The sequence below is a fragment of the Gastrolobium bilobum genome, unplaced genomic scaffold, assembly GCF_033153095.1.
Source record: "Gastrolobium bilobum isolate Gb01-03AN ecotype WA unplaced genomic scaffold, APGP_CSIRO_Gbil_v1 utg36545, whole genome shotgun sequence".
Classification (NCBI taxonomy): Eukaryota; Viridiplantae; Streptophyta; class Magnoliopsida; order Fabales; family Fabaceae; genus Gastrolobium; species Gastrolobium bilobum.
The window spans coordinates 449,628-470,113 of NW_026898360.1; the positions used below are offsets into that span (position 1 = coordinate 449,628).

Genomic DNA, 20,486 nt, shown 5'->3' on the forward strand with positions numbered 1-20,486 from the left:
ATTGGTGCTTTCATCTGATCTCCCTCCCAAATGGCAGAGAACACACGCATGCGTGAAATGAATCAGCGCGTGGAAACGCTGGAACAACAACTCCAGGCAGCAGAAATCGTACGTGAACAACAACAATTGGCATTACAGGACTCGCAAGCACAACTGCTGCAATCACAAACCCAACAGAATCAACAATTTGCTATACTCAGACAGGACATCAATCGGACTCTCGAAAATCAGTCAAACGGATCTGGAATCCTCGGATCAGGTCCCTACAAACCTCCGCCCATCTCAGGCATTAACCGCACACAACCAACGAAAATTACTTTTCCGAGGTTTGCAGACGGAGATCCAACTGATTGGATTTTTCATGCTAATCGATATTTTGAATTCTATCAAATACCCGAGGCGGAACGTGTGCTAATTGCATCTTTCAACCTCGACAAACCAGCAAATACTTGGTTCCAAGGACTTTTTAATGATGGGTTAATTCCCAATTGGGCCGCATTCATGGTGGCGGCGCAAAGGTGATTTGGACCATCGGAGTTCGAAGATCCGGCAGTATGTCTTGCCAACCTTCAACAACAAACCACAGTTAGCGAGTTCCAGGCTAGTTTTGAAGTCATAGCCAGCAGAGTACCAGGCCTTTCTTTTACACTAAAAAGAGCACTCTTTATGGCCGGTCTAAAACCGAACATTAGGAGACAAGTCCTAATTCAACGACCTCAAGATGTCCATGTGCTTTCTCACTGGCAAAAATATATGAAGACCAGCGCACAGACTCCAATACCGGGTACAAAGCTCACGAGCAGTGGACACCACACCCACCATTCACACAAAATCCATCAGTCAGTCAATCAAACTCCACCAAATATCCATCCACAACATCCGCACTTCCTATTAAGCGAATCTCATTAGAAGAAATACAACGTAAACGAGAAAAAGGGCTTTGCTACAGTTGTGATGAAAAATATGTGTTTGGCCATAGATGCAAAGGGAAAGCCACCTTGCTATATTTTGACGGCACAGAAGATGATCCACCTCCGTTCGAAAGTGAGGAACAAACAGAATCTCCAATTACAGATAATGTTTCTAATTCATTTTCTGAGATAAGTTTGAACGCCTTATTGGGCCACCATTCGCCACGATCTTTTCGTTTAACGGGAACGATATTTGGGACACAAGTTCAGGTTTTAATCGACGGCGGAAGCACTCATAATTTTATCACGCATAAAATGGCTACTTATTTGGGACTGGTTTTGCAGACTTCAGAGACGTTTACTGTGCAGGTAGGCAATGGTGAGGGACTTCAATGTCAGGCATATTGCAAGGAAGTACCCCTAATGATGCAGTCTCACACATTTTCAGTGGATTTATACGCTTTGGAGTTGAAAGGTGCAGATATTGTCCTAGGAGTTCAATGGATCAGTACCTTAGGACCCATTTTTACTGACTATAGCCAATTACTAATGACCTTTGACCACCAAGGTCACAATATTCAACTTCACGGACACCGTCCTGACAACCCAATACTTATATCTTCTGCAAAGTTGAATAAACTTATGGTCACGGATGCATACACTTCATGCCTCATGTGTTTCAACCGTCCTCACTCTTCAACACCTACTTCCCCTCAAACACATGACACAGAACCCCACCATACTGTACCTGACATTCAAAACTTACTCTCCAACTACAATGATGTGTTTACCATTCCCAATACCTTACCACCACACTGACCATATAACCACCACATCAATTTACTCCCTAACACACAGCCTGTCCAAGTTAGACCCTACCGTTAATGAAGGGGTATTACTTAAAAGAAAGAGAGAAGAATAAGAGATGGAAGAGATGAGAGAATTTTTAAGGGAGAAAAATTGCGATCAAACATTCGATGCCTTTGTATTGATCTTTTTCAGGGTTTTATAGCAAAATAAATTACAACCTAATGGCTTAAGGATTGCCAGCTAATGACTGATTGAAGATAAGGATGATTAATCCTATCGACAACTAATAAACTACTAATTGCTAATGACTGATTGAAGATAAGGATGATTAATCCTATCGACAACTAATAAACTACTAATTGCTAATAAGGAAGATTAATCCTATCGACAACTAATAAACTACTAATTGCATGTAATTATTAAATAAAAATAAAAGACTCCTAGCTAATAAAGCACTAAACAATCTTTGAGGTGGGCTGGTGGCTTTGTCATTCGTTTGGGCCTCCCATTATCAGGGTCCGCTACACTCTCTTGCCCATCAGAAAAGAGCTTGTCCTCAAGCTTAAAGTCATGTGGCGTGGGCCTCTCAATGGGCTTGGAACCGCCGGTCCAGATTCGTCCATCAGCAACGTGATCAACGGTAGACGTTGCCGCCTGGGTATGTGATGGATCAGGTTGAGGTGGCGTTATGGCGTTGGTCCGAAATCCTTTGATGGGAAAATGATTGGCTCCTAAAGGATCAGCCTCATCCCTAAAGACGTCTTCCCCATGTGACTCCTTGAGTAGTGTGCGTGACTGACTTTGTGCAGCTGAGTGGGTGGATGCCTTGATGCATGTTGCAGCTGAGTTGTTGGGGGCATTAATTCCCTGTGGAATTTGGAAAGAATCGTTGCTTACTACCTCATTCCTCCTTCCGTCTTTGTCGTTGATTGTTGTCTTCTCCCCATGGAGCTCCCCGTTCTGAGCCCTTTCCTTTGCTCTTGAGTCATGGTCCGTTCGTATGACAAAGCTGGATCCTAAGAGGTATTGACGCCATTTGCCTACTGCCGACGTAATAGCATACATCTCCCTGATATAAGTTGATTGAGTTTGCATGCGTGGGAAGAGTTTCTTACTGAAATACGCTAGTGTTTTTCTATCTTGTAGCAACACAGCTCCTATACCCGTACCTGATGAATCTGTCTCAATTATAAATTGTTTTTGAAAGTCAGGAAGAGTGAGAATCGGTGCTTCAGTAAGGCACGTCTTTAATTCCATAAATGTCGTGTTAGCTTCTTCTGTCCAATGGAATTTGCCTTTTGTCAGGAGATCACTGATTGGAAAAGCTGTTTGTGCATACCCTTTAATAAATTTCTGATAGTATCCTGAAAGCCCTAGGAATGCTCGAATTTGAGTGACCGTAGTTGGAGTAGGCCATTCTGAAACTGCTATGACTTTATCCGGGTCAGGTACGACACCATCACTAGACACAATGTGTCCTAAGAATTGAATAGATGATGTAGCAAATGAGCACTTTGAAAGTTTCGCATACAATTGTTGTTTCCTCAATATGTCCAGGACTTGAGATAAATGTGTGACGTGTGTTTGTAATGTTGAGCTGAAAACTAAGATGTCATCAAAGAATATGACTACAAAACGTCGGAGGAGTGGTGCGAACACATCATTCATTGTTGCATGAAAAGTAGAGGGAGTATTTGACAACCCAAATGGTAGAACCATAAATTCAAAGTGGCCGTGGTTTGTTAGGAATGCTGTCTTATGAATATCTTCTGAGTGCATGCGAATTTGGTGGTAACCAGATCGTAGATCAAGTTTGGAGAATATTGTGGCCCCGTGGAGTTCGTCCAACAATTCGTCTACGGTCGGTATAGGAAATTGATCTCTGACCGTGATTGCATTTAAGGCTCTGTAATCTACATAAAATCGCCAAGTACCGTCTTTGTTTTTCACCAATAGGACAAGAGAGCTGAATGGGGACTGGCTAGGGCGAATGATTCCTGTTGAGAGCATTTCTTGACATAATTTTTCAATTTCGCTCTTTTGGAAATGTGGGTAACGGTAGGGTCTAACTTGGACAGGCTGTGTGTTAGGGAGTAAATTGATGTGGTGGTTATGTGGTCGGTGTGGTGGTAAGGTATTGGGAATGGTAAACACATCATTGTAGTTGGAGAGTAAGTTTTGAATGTCAGGTACAGTATGGTGGGGTTCTGTGTCATGTGTTTGAGGGGAAGTAGGTGTTGAAGAGTGAGGACAGTTGAAACACATGAGGCATGAAGTGTATGCATCTGTGACCATAAGTTTATTCAACTTTGCAGAAGATATAAGTATTGGGTTGTCAGGACGGTGTCCGTGAAGTTGAATATTGTTACCTTGGTGGTCAAAGGTCATTAGTACTTGGCTATAATCAGTAAGAATGGGTCCTAAGGTACTGAGCCATTGAACTCCTAGGACAATATCTGCACCTTTCAACTCCAAAGAGTATAAATCCACTGAAAATGTGTGAGACTGCATCACTAGGGGTACTTCCTTGCAATATGCCTGACATTGAAGTCCCTCACCATTGCCTACCTGCACAGTAAACGTCTCTAAAGTCTGCAAAACCAGTCCCAAATACGTAGCCATTTTATGCGTGATAAAATTATGAGTGCTTCCGCCGTCGATTAAAACCTGAACTTGTGTCCCAAATATCGTTCCCGTTAAACGAAAAGATCGTGGCGAATGGTGGCCCAATAAGGCGTTCAAACTTATCTCAGAAAATGAATTAGAAACATTATCTGTAATTGGAGATTCTGTTTGTTCCTCACTTTCGGACGGAGGTGGATCATCTTCTGTGCCGTCAAAATATAGCAAGGTGGCTTTCCCTTTGCATCTATGGCCAAACACATATTTTTCATCACAACTGTAGCAAAGCCCTTTTTCTCGTTTACGTTGTATTTCTTCTGGTGAGAGTCGCTTAATAGGAAGTGGGGATGTTGTGGATGGATATTTGGTGGAGTTTGATTGACTGACTGATGGATTTTGTGTGAATGGTGGGTGTGGTGTCGTCTGTCCGTGAGCTTTGTACCCGGTATTGGAGTCTGTGTGCTGGTCTTCATATATTTTTGCCAGTGAGAAAGCAGCATGGACATCTTGAGGTCGTTGAATTAGGACTTGTCTCCTAATGTTCGGTTTTAGACCGGCCATAAAGAGTGCTCTTTTTAGTGTAAAAGAAAGGCCTGGTACTGTGTTGGCTATGACTTCAAAACTAGCCTGGAACTCGCTAACTGTGGTTTGTTGTTGAAGGTTGGCAAGACATACTGCCGGATCTTCGAACTCCGATGGTCCAAATCGCCTTTGCGCCGCCACCATGAATGCGGCCCAATTAAGAATTAACCCATCATTAAAAAGTCCTTGGAACCTAGTATTTGCTGGTTTGTCGAGGTTGAAAGATGCAATTAGCACACGTTCCGCTTCGGGTATTTGATAGAATTCAAAATATCGATTGGCATGAAAAATCCAATCAGTTGGATCTCCGTCTGCAAACCTCGGAAAAGTAATTTGCGTTGGTTATGTGCGGTTAATGCCTGAGATGGGCGGAGGTTTGTAGGGACCTGATCCGAGGATTCCAGATTCGTTTGACTGATTTTCGAGAATCCGATTGATGTCCTGTCTGAGTATAGCAAATTGTTGATTCTGTTGGGTTTGCGATTGCAGCAGTTGTGCTTGCGAGTCCTATAATGCCAATTGTTGTTGTTCACGTACGATTTCTGCTGCCTGGAGTTGTTGTTCCAGCGTTTCCACGCGCTGATTCATTTCACGCATGCGTGTGTTCTCTGCCATTTGGGAGGGAGATCAGATGAAAGCCCCAATGAAGGGGTATTACTTAAAAGAAAGAGAGAAGAATAAGAGATGGAAGAGATGAGAGAATTTTTAAGGGAGAAGAATTGCGATCAAACATTCGATGCCTTTGTATTGATCTTTTTCAGGGTTTTATAGCAAAATAAATTACAACCTAATGGCTTAAGGATTGCCAGCTAATGACTGATTGAAGATAAGGATGATTAATCCTATCGACAACTAATAAACTACTAATTGCTAATGACTGATTGAAGATAAGGATGATTAATCCTATCGACAACTAATAAACTACTAATTGCTAATAAGGATGATTAATCCTATCGACAACTAATAAACTACTAATTGCATGTAATTATTAAATAAAAATAAAAGACTCATAGCTAATAAAGCACTAAACATAATCTTTGAGGTGGGTTGGTGGCTTTGTCATTCGTTTGCATCACATACCCAGGCGGCAACGTCTACCGTTGATCACGTTGCTGATGGACGAATCTGGACCGGCGGTTCCAAGCCCATTGAGAGGCCCACGCCACATGACTTTAAGCTTGAGGACAAGCTCTTTTCTGATGGGCAAGAGAGTGTAGCGGACCCTGATAATGGGAGGCCCAAACGAATGACAAAGCCACCAGCCCACCTCAAAGATTATGTTTAGTGCTTTATTAGCTAGGAGTCTTTTATTTTTATTTAATAATTACATGTAATTAGTAGTTTATTAGTTGTCGATAGGATTAATCATCCTTATTAGCAATTAGTAGTTTATTAGTTGTCGATAAGATTAATCATCCTTATCTTCAATCAGTCATTAGCAATTAGTAGTTTATTAGTTGTCGATAGGATTAATCATCCTTATCTTCAGTCAATCATTAGCTGGCAATCCTTAAGCCATTAGGTTGTAATTTATTTTGCTATAAAACCCTGAAAAAGATCAATACAAAGGCATCGATTGTTTGATCGCAATTCTTCTCCCTTAAAAATTCTCTAATCTCTTCCATCTCTTTTTCTTCTCTCTTTCTTTTAAGTAATACCCCTTCAATGTACCCACACAATAAACTGTTAGAGTTTAAGGTATCTGATCGATTCCTATACGAAATAACTTGGAGTAAAATAACGTGTTAGAGAATAGTATAAACCCTTAAAAACTAAAAAGACTTTCACCAAATATCTTAAGATTTTGGATTGAAGTGGTTCTTTGACATGGTATCAGAGATTAAAAAAAACACAAGGCAGACTTAGAAAATAGACTTGTACAGTACAAGACAGACCAATAATAAATTTGTGACATATCCACGCTTCAAGCCCAAAGGACTCTTGCGTAAAGAGATGTATTAGAAAATATAATATAAATCGTTAAAAAGACCCTCAACCAATACCTTAAAGTTTTGGGTTGAAGTGATTCTTTAACAAGTGGCAAAATTCTTCATATTCTATCCCACGAAAGGATTACTCTCGTTCAAATGGATAGGGACACCCTTAAAAAATCAAAAAATAAAATAAAATAATAGTTACATGCATGAAAGAAGCACTAGAAAAGAAATAATCGAATTCTTAAGTTGGTTCTTGCATAAAAATTTAGAACCACAAATAACTGCCTGGATTGAAATAATTTTGTGAGAGGAGCCATACAAATAAATAAATTATATATATTAAAATTAATAATTAATTTAAGTTTAATATAAAATTATGCTATACATAAAAGCACTTATTGTCTTATGTGCAAAATATGCATCAACCGGAATTATATATTAAAACTATTGTTTATACATGCAAAATGTATGGCAGCAAAAGTCAGTACATTGTAAAATAGCTATATTGTACAATGGTCAATTGGTACAATGAAACTAATATACATGCATTCTCTTCCAACATGCAAAATGTATGGTAGCAAAAGCCAGTACGTTGTAAAATAGCTAGCTAGTACATTGTACAATGATCAATAGGTACAGTGACACTATTTTTTCTTGTTCGATATTCAACAGTTCAATTTACCAATACACTTTACCAATCAAAAAGAAAAGCCACGAGATTTGCACTGTGATATTGATATTCGTTCTGTAGAAGTTCGTTTCGTCCTATTTGCGCTGATTTTCAACAGTTCAATTTCCTTTGTGTTTAACAACTTCTTGAGTTTCCATCTTCTGAGAAAATTAAAGAAAGGAGCGCTGATTCTACTCTGTTTCTCACCTCTCGGTTTTCATATCTTCTTGGAGAAAGATTTCGTTCCTTATTTCCTTGTGGCAGCTGCATATCTTTTTGGAGAAAAATTTCTAGGTTCTTTGACTGAAATATTTGGGGCTTCATTGTGGTATTTTTTAATCAACTCAAATCCTTTGTGAATCTTTGTTTGAAGCATTTTATCTGAAATTTTCAGATCTGTTATTTCATATGCTTTAGGGATTTTGAGTTGTTTAATCTGAATATTAAATTCTTGAGTTGTTTATTAGTATAAATTTTAGAGATTTTAATACATATGTCATTGGATTAATTTTCTGCATATGGCATAAATTTGTGGAGCTTAGTTTGATATTACTGTGATATATTTGGTGTGATAGGACACTGTAATTTTGGTTTATTTCACTTGTTACAATTCTGAAAATTCTGTATTGATTGTTAAAGTGGAGTAGTTGCGTGCTGTAAATCTGTCCTAGGTGTGTGGGTGCAACCGTGTGGGTTGGCGACCTTGTGCTTGGCTTGAGAGTGTGTCTCAAGGCTTGGAGCCTCAAGAATCCACTAGGGAGAGTGGAGGTCTTGTGTGAGAGGAGTTGGTGAACTCCTTATGTTCGGCTTGAGAGTATTCTCAGAGCTTGGAGCAGTGTAGGCACTAGGAAGATCTTTGATATTTTGTTTGATTGCCTGTGTGACGGGTGTTTGTAAAACTGGTACACTTGTGATAAATAAAATATATGCAGCTACTTCAGTCTGGACGTAGCACCCTACTTAGGCTTAGTGGGTGTGAACCAGGATATATCGTGCGTCCATTGTCTCTCTGATTTAATTTCTGAATATTTTGTTTAGAGACTGACAGTTACACTAATTCTATTATAATTGCTGCGTTTATACTCTATAAGTTGCTAAGGTACGTTTTCTATTACTACATTGTTCTTAGCATTGCGAAAAATTATTTTGGGCATATAGGGAATGAAGAAAAATTGTGTAATTGTTTACTGAATTCAAAACGATTTTGAAAAAGTTTAGAACACTTATTCACCTCCCCTCTAGGTGTTCCGTAAGCGTACTGTGTAAGAAGCCACTTGCCCAACACTATTGTTTATACATGCAAAATGTATGGCAGCAAAAGTCAGTACATTGTAAAATAGCTATATTGTACAATGGTCAATTGGTACAATGAAACTAATATACATGCATTCTCTTCCAACATGCAAAATGTATGGTAGCAAAAGCCAGTACGTTGTAAAATAGCTAGCTAGTACATTATACAATGATCAATAGGTACAGTGAGACTATTTTTCCTTGTTCGATATTCAATCATTTGCCGCCTATTGTTTTAGTTTGATATATGTATGTAGAAATTAAAATTTACTAATTAACATGTTTTGGAAAATCCACACTCTGGGGACACGCGTGAGTACGTGCAACGGCGGACTCACTTGGATGCCCCTGTCTGCATTTGCGGACACAAACTTGAGAATTTTTTTTTTTTTTTTATAATGTAGGTAATTTAGATCAAGTAAAAAAAAAAGAAAGATAAAGATAGGTCCAATCCAACCAACCCTTATAATTAAAAGCTTAAATCCTAGCTCATTGTTTTGTCTATTTTTTTATTTAAACATATACCTTATTAGCTCCAAATCTTAATAGACATCAACAATTTCTAAAATTCAATCTTCATCTAGTGGAGGAGAATCACACGTGATTTTTCATGTTTTTTTTTAAGCAAAAGTGGTCCAGTTTTGGATCAAATAGACATCGGAAGAGGTGAATTTTTTATCGTTTAACCCCTCCAATTATACTATATTTTATAAATGTCTTTTTGTGATTTTTTTAATTATCATTATCGATTATTTATTTAAAATTTTGGTTGATTCATCAAAGCTTTATTTTTGAAGTGAAAGTAAAAATTGAATCATGATTATAATCTTTAAAAAAACAATTCGAGAGCGCTGCCCTCGCTCTAAATATGCAGACATAAAAAAAAAATTCTAGGTCCGCCACTGGACACGTGACATGCGGGATACAGAAAAAAAGGGAGTTGGCCGAATAAAAATGGTGACAACGATCAATTCTGACGTTCTGAATTTTAACATTCTACGAAGTTGGCAAGAAACCATAAGCTGAAAAATAATGAGAAAATTTCCAAATAGTACTAATGTTTTATGGGACCGTTATACTAACTTATTATTCTTATTACTTGATTAGTTATCTTTTGATAAATTTGAAATTAATAATTAAAAAATAGAAAAAAAATAATCCAATAATAGCTAATTAAGTAATAAAAATAATGGGGTTTATTAGTGGCAAGTAACTGTAAAACCAAATTTGATTCTTGCACACTCATTCAAAACGGGACCCATTAGGTGAAATCAAAAAAAAAAAAAAAAAAAAAAAAAAAGAGCTCACTTACTTATGTGAGAGCAGGAAATAACATGATTTTGCTGTTACTTGATACAAATAAAACCCAAAAATAATAAATCTAAAATAGTAAAGTATAACCTTCTCATTGCTTTATTGCTATGCAATATTTAACACAGAAACCGAAAATAATGGTAGATATTTTACAATGAAGTATACGTTGAAGTGAAGAGTTTATGTAATAGAAAACAGATATTCACTTTTAAGTGATAAAGGGATAGAATCAAACATACTCGAGGTTGATAAAATCAATCCCACTTGAATGGCGGTAGAATCCAAAGTGGAGGTGGCAATCGCTTGAAGGAAGGATTGTAAAGGTAATGTTTACCAAAGCTTTCATCCTTAACATTATAGAACCCCATATCAAATGGGCCAGAAGGGTAAGGACTTGGTTCGTCTTCATTATAATCATCAGTGTAATAAATTGAATCCCTTTGGACCCAATTAGATAAATATGAAGCTGAAACAAAAGTTGAATCGTTATCACTCACAAACAGAACATTGTCTCCCAAACTTCAAAGTTTCAACTTTTGCAAAAGCTTCCCACTCTGTTCATCCAGTTCCAACTTGTACCCTTCAAAACTCTTGGTACCAACGCTTATAATCATAAATATATCTTGAATATAATCAATTTAAATTGTTATTATCTCTTTCTGAAATTTTGAATATATCTCTTACTGAAATTTTGAATCTAAGCATAAATCAATTCTCCAATCAGTAAGAGAGAATCATGATTAATTTTGGCTGTATTATTAATTAACTAATTAATTATATTTTGGTTTTCCCAAACCAAGGCCTGTGTATTCCCTCAATCTCAACACAAAGTTGTGGACCCTACCACACTAGATATGTTCTTTCCCTACCTTTGAAAAAATTTTATGTACATCGGACGTATCCATTTGGATTTTTTTTTTTTTCAAAATAAAAATTTTTTCTTCTCTTTTGATCTAAATCTTTTTAAGTATTTCCTGTCAAATCTCAAATTTAAAAAATAATTTCATAGTCCCCCTTTTTCTTCTCCTTCTTCCTCTGTCTCTCTCTCCTCTCTCAATGGTTCCCGTCCACTACATATATGCTCCTCAAATTTTTACTTTTTTTGATAAATATATGGTGCATTGATGCTCCAGAGAAGCACTCCCTACTCCCATGCACACTCATCTAATCATGACGAAAAAGTTGGCTACACCCCTCCCACCTGTCCAATCTACTTGAGATCCCACTTTATGGTCCATTCCCATCTACACCTCAGATCAATTTTAAATCTTATTGGCACTATCCTAAGTAATTAATGATATTTTAGATACATAATTTTGAATGCTCTTATCTTTTTTTATTTTACTTTAATTTCTCAAGTGTACATATTTTCGTTCCTCCAGCTGCTTGACCTTCAGCAATCAATTATTTGCCATATATATAGATGATAACATTAAACATAAGGAAACATACTTATACAAAAAATGAAAGCATTAAATGTGAGAAATTATAACTATACACTCGTCACTGCTGGACGTCAAGCGACTAGAGAAATAATTTTACCTTCATATATATATATATATATATATATATATATATATATATATATATATATATATATATATATATATATATATAGGTAAAATTATTTCTACAGCTGCTTTACGTACAACAACGACAGATGTATGGTTATGATTCCCCATATTTAATGTTTTCATCATTTGTATGGTTATGATTCCCCGTATTTAATGCTTTTAAGTATATATATGGCAAGTATTTGATTACTGCACGTACATCAGCTGCAGAAATGTAAACCCCATATATATATATAAGGTTAAGCACTTCCCTTGTTGCTGGAGAAGTGTTTTTCTCATGTTGTCTCAGTTCATTTTTTGTGCCTTCTTTTTTAAAAAATTAATAAATTGGCGAACCCCACATTTTATGGGTCAGTAGGAGAAGGGAAACTATTCCTGTAAAAGGAGAAGTTTAAAATATATATGTATATATATATATATATATATATATATACATATATATATAAATGAGGTAGGATCCTTTGACATCAGTGTCAAAATTGAAATTTGACACCTTATCTGAGAGCCGTTAGATCAAAAAAGATCAACGACTCTGATTTGTAAGCATGTGACACCATTGACTCTGATTTGACTCTTAGTTTAGTTTAATTTTCTCGTGATTAGCACACTTTTTGCTCACTTGATTATTTTGTAATGACATATTTCGTATGTTGCTCTTTTATGTCATATTTTCTCCTTGAAGAGCTTTGAGAGCTCATTTCTCATAGGAAACCTCACAAAAATATCAAGACTATTTCACAAGAAATCTTCCTTGAAACATTAAGAACCTATTTATGGTTTTAGTTTCTTTTTTGAAGCCTTCAATCTCTTGATTTCTCTTCATGAAGGTTGCGACCTATATATTGTTCACGGGTCTAAAGATGAGTGTGTTCATGGTTTGAAGCTTGGAGAAGGATCTCTAGTTGATTAGGAGTTAAATTGTGCCAAGAAATTCAAGTTTAAACGGTTAGTTTTCAAGCTATGATTTTAGGGTTTTCTCTTGAACATGGATGATGTGAAATCATGCTTTTAAGTTGTTTTTTGATGTGTATTCATGGTACTTAATGCGTATGGAGTTGATTGAGTTACTTTTGAATCATTGAAAGTCGTATAAAATTCGTGCAACCTATAGACTTCAAATCTGCCCTATTTTAAAAAATTTATATCTGAAGTTGTAGAACTCCAAATTCAGTGGGGTTTTTTTTCAAATTAAAGGCACGTATGTCTAGTTTAATATAAAAAAATTCAAGGAAATTGTATTTAAAATGGATTTTTCGTGTATTTTATAGTGCGGACTGTTCATGTTGTGAAAATTCAGCTTTATGGACTATTTTGTGTAATTAAATGATGTTTGGTGTTATTGGTTTGTATTAAGGTGTAATGGCATTTAAAGTTACAATTATTAAGCTTGAAAAATGTGAGTTAATGGGACATATAAGGTTCGGCCACTTGTGGTTTATTGGGTTAAAAATCAAGTTGGTTTAATGATGGAACCTAGAAATGAATTTGAAGTATGTTTCAAGTAAAATTAGTATGATGAACCTTTAATTGGTAATATGATTAAGTAGGTTTTATATTATGTAAATATAGGTCAAGTTTTGAGTATTTAAGTATGACTTGTGGTATGGCATGGAATTATCAAATATAATTAGTGAACAAGTATTGTAATGTGTAGCAGGTAATACAATGGTTCCAAGTCAGGATTCTGTTAATTTTTTAAAATTACTTGTATACCAAATAAGCGTGATATAAAAGAACTGACAGGTAAGCTCATGGTTAGGAGTTTTTCTTCATATTTGTTGTTCCATCAAAGTCCATTAAGGATGATGGTTAAATTTTTATATGATTGACAGGGAGATATTTAGTATATATGTATACATGTGCATTCATACAGACAGATACATTGATGATGTATTTAATTTATGTACATTGATATTGTGATGTGATATAACGTAAGTAGGCAAGTAGAAAGATGGATAACGGAAGTACATATATTCCGTAGTGAAAATATAAGGACGGATAGCGGAAGTACATATCTTTCGTAGTAAAAAAGTAAAGACGGATAACAGAAGTACATATCTTCCGTAGTAAAAATATAAAGACGGAAGCGGAAGTACAAATCTTTCGTAGTATCAAGATTATCAAGTAATCAAGACGTAGAAAGGTGATTGAGTAATTAAGATGTAGAAAGGTGATTGAGTAATCAAGAAGTAATATATATATATATATATATATATATATATATATATATATATATATATATATTAAAAATAAATGACAAAAAGCAGGAAAGAATAAATCTTCCGTATTACAAAAAGCAGGAAAGAATAAATCTTTAGTATTATATAAAGGCAGGGAAGAATAAATCTTCCGTACTATAAAAAGCAAGGAAGAATGAATCTTCTGTATTATATAAAGGTAGGGAAGAACAAATCTTCCGTATTACAAAAAGCAGGGAAGTATAAATCTTCCGTAATATAAAACAGTGAGATATGGGGGAGTATAAGGGCTTCCGAAATAGACAGTGAGATATAATCAGTAGGATATACTAATATAATTACATGTTATATTATATGCTTTATATCTGACCTTTCATGCAGAGAATGAACTCTTGGGTGAAGACTACTCCATAAACCCAGAGTCTTATTGGGATTCATTTCTCACCCCGTCATGAGTTGTAATTAAATTACAGGTACATCACCAGCAGGAGAATTCGCAAAGGGAAAAGGACTAGTTCAGTGAGGATAGAGGACTACTGTACGGTTTATTGAAAAGAAAAAGTTATACAGCAAAATTATATCGGATAATTAGAAATTTTATTAAGTCTTCAACTACTTTAATCTAGTTATGTGCGATTAGTATGTCCATATGGAGTTAACAATCCGATTATTAAATTGGGGGCGTTACATCTTGGCTATGCTGTTTATTATTTAATGCACAGTGATCCAGACACCCTTGTGGTATCTCTCCTATAGATACCTGTGAGCGTATAGATCCTATAGAGATACATCGCCCCTCGGGTAAACATTCTTGGTCTACTAGGATTGAACATTGCTGCCATCTGTGGGAAACTGATAAATTTTGATTCCCACCAGTGATGGTACACACTTGCAATGCAACAAATACCCTCCCATCATGGTCGCAGTTGCCCCCACTAATGACCAGCCTCAGGGAGGTCGCGAACAAAGGCTGGAAGAGGTACACATAAATGATACGGATTCAGATTCTGCATTAGCTAGAAACTGGGGTAACCAGGCAGTGAACCAAACCCACCAACCCCAACAAGAAGTGCAACCCGATGAGGACAACTAGATTGCTTAAACGGCTCTCAATGCCATATTACGAAGGATGGAAGAGATGGGAAATAAGTTCTTGGCGCAACATTGATTGAACGTTAAAAGGACGCATGCACTGGAGAAAAGAATATTGGATCAAAATGCGAACAACCAGCATAGTCATGCCAAAAATTGCCTCCAGAACGACTATGTGGTATAGAACGGGGAAGATGACGATGGTCATGGTGGAAGCAACGGACAAGATGGACCTAATGCCAAAATATAGCACATGGAAATGGACAGAATGGAGCTCATGGCAACGACCAAGGTAATCATAATGGGCCCGACCAAAATGAGAACTCTCAATCGCAAAATACTGGGGCGGGCAAAACAATAGCTTGTTCACATATAGAATCTTAAGCTCGGCGTTCCTGTCGTGTCACAAGAAGTCAAACGTGCCGCGGTACGATAGAAGTCAGGATCCAGAAGCTCACTTGAAGGCTTTAAAACTTGAGTCTTCAGGATTTTCTTTTGTCTTCATGTTTTAAGTCTTCTAGTTCCTTGTTTGACTTGAATCTTTGACTTTAAAATTGACTTGCACTTTGAAGTTATTTTCAACTTTTGTATGTTGTCTTAGCCTTCTAGCTTCATTTGGGATTTGTTGCACTGCCTTCTATGTTGTACACACTTAAGTGTTTGTATTCCCCGGAGTACATAGTATAGTTTGTAAATAAATAGTTTGTAAATATAACTTTGCTCACACACACACACACATATATATATATATGATCATTTTATACCTGTGTAAGTCACACTCTCAATCTTGATCGTTGATTCTATTCATATCTAATTGCTATAACTTATTCAAATATGTGAGCTTTTTTATGCAAGCAAATTAATGACCAATATTTAGTGTAAGATTTTTTATTTTTATGTTGATGGAAGAATAACATGCCTCCCTATATATAATATTTTCTATTAATTATTCAATAATAATGATAATAATCAATAATACATGAAAAAAATAAGAAGAAAATAATTTATTTTCACTCTAGGTGGTTACTGTGTGTAACACTTAATCTTTCATACATTCAAAGTTATTATTTAATTTTATTATTTTATACAATGGTTATACTAATTAAGATTTGAACCTATGACTTCATACAAATTATCTAAGTCCATCACCACTAGACCAATTACATTAGCTTAAAGTTATTATTTAAATTTACAGTGTGCATTATATAACCTGCTAAATGTCTAAGAATTATTGCATAAAATGCTAAAATTATCCTTATTAAATAAATTATATAGTTATAAATAAAATATAAAAATTCATTAATTAAAGTAAAACAGGAAGCTGGTTTGTAAATAATACATGTGAAGAATCCATTTTGAGCGGGCAATTGTATTAGTTGGGTTTGAAATGGTAGGTAAGTGTTGGATTTATAAGAAGAGAAAGAAATGATAAGACTACGCGGTTTTTTCTGAACAACATATATTATTCTATGGGTTTTATTTTTCTTCCACTAGCGGAAGAAATCAAAAATTTGACACTGATACAAAAAATAGGGATCCACTATTTTTTAAGAGTTTAGTGTTTGTCATTTTAAATGACACAAAGTTGTGTCATTTTTAATGAAACTACGTCGTTTTGGTGTGTTTTATCATTTTCTCTAATTTATAAAATTAGAAATAAAAAGAAAATGGAGGAGAGAGAATGTAAAAACACACCAAAATGACGTAGTTTCATTAAAAATGACATAAATTGTGTCATTTAAAATGATAAATTTTTTTTCATTTTTTAAAAAGAAATAGCACGCAAAATAATGTGAGAACAACTGCAGAAACGATTTTTTTCTTATTCTATTGAGGGAAGTTTTAAAAGGAGCCAAAACTTCAATGAATATTTGGACCCTGCCGAAAAAGAAGAACGACGCGTTCCTTTCTGGCTTTCTCCCAAAAAAATAAAGTACTCTAAAATTTTTAAGGCAAATTTGTTTGACAAAGGAGGATTGTTTGCTTTTCAAGTATTTTTCATAAGAAGTAATTTCATTTGAGCTGGAAACATATACATCATAGTGAGCCTAGTACTCCCAAAGAAAATTTTTTATATTCACGAAGACTTGAATCCAAGACTTTGTTTAAGTGAAATAAGCATATACCATTTAAACCAACTATATTTGTTAATAAGTTACAAATAAAATTCTACCTGAGGTTCATGGAGCGCTCTATCAAGATCAACAATTTCTAAACAGCAAATATGTGAGCCTTTGAATGTATATAAATCAACGATCAAGATTTAGTATAAGATTTCTTATTTTTATGCTGAAGTAAGAATAACATGCCTCTGTCTATATACAATTTTTTTATTAATTGTTCATTAATAATGATAATAATCAATAATAAATGAAAAATAATAATAAGAAAAAAGTTATTTTCACTCTAGGTGGTTACTGTGTGTATCACTTAATCTTTTATGCATTCAAAGGTTTTATTTTTTTTACGCTGAGATTTGAATCTATAACTTTATACAAATTATCCAAGCCCCTCATCATTGAAACAATTTCAGTGGCTTAAAGTTATTATTTAAATTTACAACGTACATTATATAGCCTCCTAAATGTCTAAAAAATTATTATATAAAATGTTAAAAATATCCTTAATAAATAAATTATAAAATTATATAAGTATAAAAAATCATTAATTAAAGTAAAACAGGAAGCTGATTTGTAAATAATATATGTGAAGAATCCATTTTGACCGGGCAATTGTGTTAGTGTTGATTTATGAAGAGAAAGAAATGATAAGACTACTCGGTTTTTAATGAACACCATATATTATTCTTGTTGGGAATGGTATAAGAAAGACTAAAACCTTTGCAAAGGATTCATCAATGGGAAATGGACTAAAAGAAAAATTACATTTCTTTCTGTTTCTGGGGCTTAGCCCCTCTTTATTTACAAAAAAAAAAAAAAAAAAAGAAAAAGAAAAAGAAAAATTACAATAAATGGGCTGACACCACATTTTAATTCAAAATCTTAAGATTTTAGATTTGTGGGTCTTTTGCACTTATATGATCATTATTTGGTCTATATCTAGAAGATGTGGTACTTGTTTACAACTCATACTTAAATACTTCCAACAATTCTATCGAGGGATGTTTTAAAAGGAGCCAAAAATTCAATGAACACAGAATCCCTTTGAATATTTGTACACTGCCGAAAAAGAAGAACAACTCGTTTCATACGTGTTCTAGGGGGTAATCAGAAAGAAGTGCTGAAGAAAAAGGAGCCATAACTTCAATGAACACAGAATCCTCCCTTGAATATTTGTACATCATATATTATTCTATTGAGGGAAGTTTTAAAAGGAGCCAAAACTTCAATAAAAAAAAAAGGACTCTGAATTTTTTAAGGGAAATTTGTTTGATAAAGGAGGATTGCTTGCTTTCTAAGATGCTTTGGGTGCTCTTTCATACGCGTCCTAGGGGGTCATCATAAATAAGTGCTGAAGACGCGTTTATTGATTACTCAACTTTTTTGAAATAACATATTATATTTCCGAAAATCTTTTATTCCCATTTCAGTTTATGTTAAAAAAATCTAGGAATACAATTTACTTTTGGAAAATTATCCTTAATATAAATAAAAAAGAATTAGTGTTTGTCCTTTTAAAGGATATAGAATTATGTCATTTTAATCAAAATTATTATATTTTATGATGAGAGAAACAAAAATTATAGTGGGAGAAAGTGGTATATATTTTTAATTTAAATATTAAATAAAAAGTACTAATTATTTAAAATAACTGTCCTTTAAAAGGATAAATATTTTCCCATAAAAAATTAAATATAATAATCCACAGAAGTAACAAGCGGGCTATTTCTTTGCAAAATTGTGCTCAATTTCATATGTGGCAATTCCGCCAAGATCGGATTTGAATCAGATTTCGGCGGATCAATCTATATTGATTGACTGCCTCCATTATGTTCTTGCTTTTGGGTGTGAAGCAGTGTCAAATCAAACTACCCAACAAGCATAAGCTCTCCCTGAAAAGGAGGTGATCCAGCCCATGAAAGAAAGATTAATGATTCATATAAATTACTAAATGGTAAATGGCCCGAAATCGATATTTCACGATCAAGGGTATAATACTCTTTGTAGTAGCGGTCAAACCTATTTAAATATTCTTATTATTCAATATTTCCTTGAGCAGGGCGCTCAATAGAAAAAAAATTTGAGTCGGCCCCCCTCTTGTGCAAAATTCACATCAAAAAAAGAAATAGATGTTATCTTCTGGCTATATAAATCATTCAAACCATAAACATATAAAACTACAGTCAATAAATTAAATCTTGGAGAATTGAAGAGAAACACAGCAAATAGATGTGACAAAATTTAAAAATATGGAAACAAGATAAGAAATGGCAACAATTCTTAATCTGCAAGATTGATAAAAAAAAATATATATAACTAATCACTATCATAATATGTAAAACACACATTCATTGTTCTCATTCGTACATGAACATTGAAAAACTAAACATGCTCAAAATAGGTTCAGTGATTATAACAACATAGCAGCAAAATTGCATCGTATGTCATGCAACGTAACATTAAATTGAATGTGTCTTTAGGGTTTAGAAAGAGTCAAGCTTTAGAAAAGTGCCCATCTCTTCTTCCATATATCCACCAGAAACGCGTTGCTAGATAACAATACGAAAACGCTATAATGATCAAGTGTACCCATCTCTTTCATGCACAACCAAAGAATATAATAAATAACGGGATATGTTATTCTATTTATCTCTTTTTTTGCTTATCTTTGCCTACCACTCCTTATTATCATTAGATCAGAATCTAAATTATCTTTATCGTTTCTCTATTCTATTGAGATTCTGATTTAATAATATTAGAAAATAATAAACAAATGTAGACAGAAAAAAAGGTAAATAGAATAACTTATCCTATAAATAACTACTTCAAAAGTATAATTGTATCATTAGCTTAATTATTGTTTACCACGAAAACAAGAGGTCAATGAAAACAAAATAAAACTACAACTCAATTGATTATGTTACTTAAATTATGGTAGCTCAGTTTGGCCTTTTGCGAGAAAAATGATGGTAGCTCCTGGCGCCTTTGATTAGTCACATTATGTTGCTTTTTCCTATGCTTCAAGAAGAGAAAAATGCAAGGATTGTATCTCACTTATTTTGTGTCGCTACTTTCCTCCATTCCTTTGTTTTCTTTTGAAGTATAACTTACTCTTCCTAATCTTACTTAAATGCTTCTAGTTTTTTTTTTTCAAGTAACATTCACTTATCATAACTGAAAGAAGTGTCTCAATATAAGTTAATTATAACTCAAAATTCACCATGTTTTTTGTCATTAGTCTAGACAACAAATCAATTAAAAAACAACGGTTGGGATTGTGAGTTTTATAATTTAATTTCCTGCCTGTTTCATCATAAAAAATGACTTAAGACTTTAACGATAGTGTGAATTTGTGAATGTCTA

At 34.6% G+C, this 20,486-nt stretch overlaps 1 protein-coding gene across 1 annotated transcript; it reads right to left on the reverse strand.

The window, feature by feature from the left end:
• Positions 1 to 2,165: 2,165 nt before the first annotated feature.
• LOC133315333 (uncharacterized) lies at positions 2,166 to 5,069 on the reverse strand. Its single transcript, XM_061516934.1, has one exon. It carries the CDS (start codon positions 5,067 to 5,069, stop codon positions 2,166 to 2,168), a length of 2,904 nt encoding a protein of 967 aa, XP_061372918.1.
• Positions 5,070 to 20,486: the final 15,417 nt, after the last annotated feature.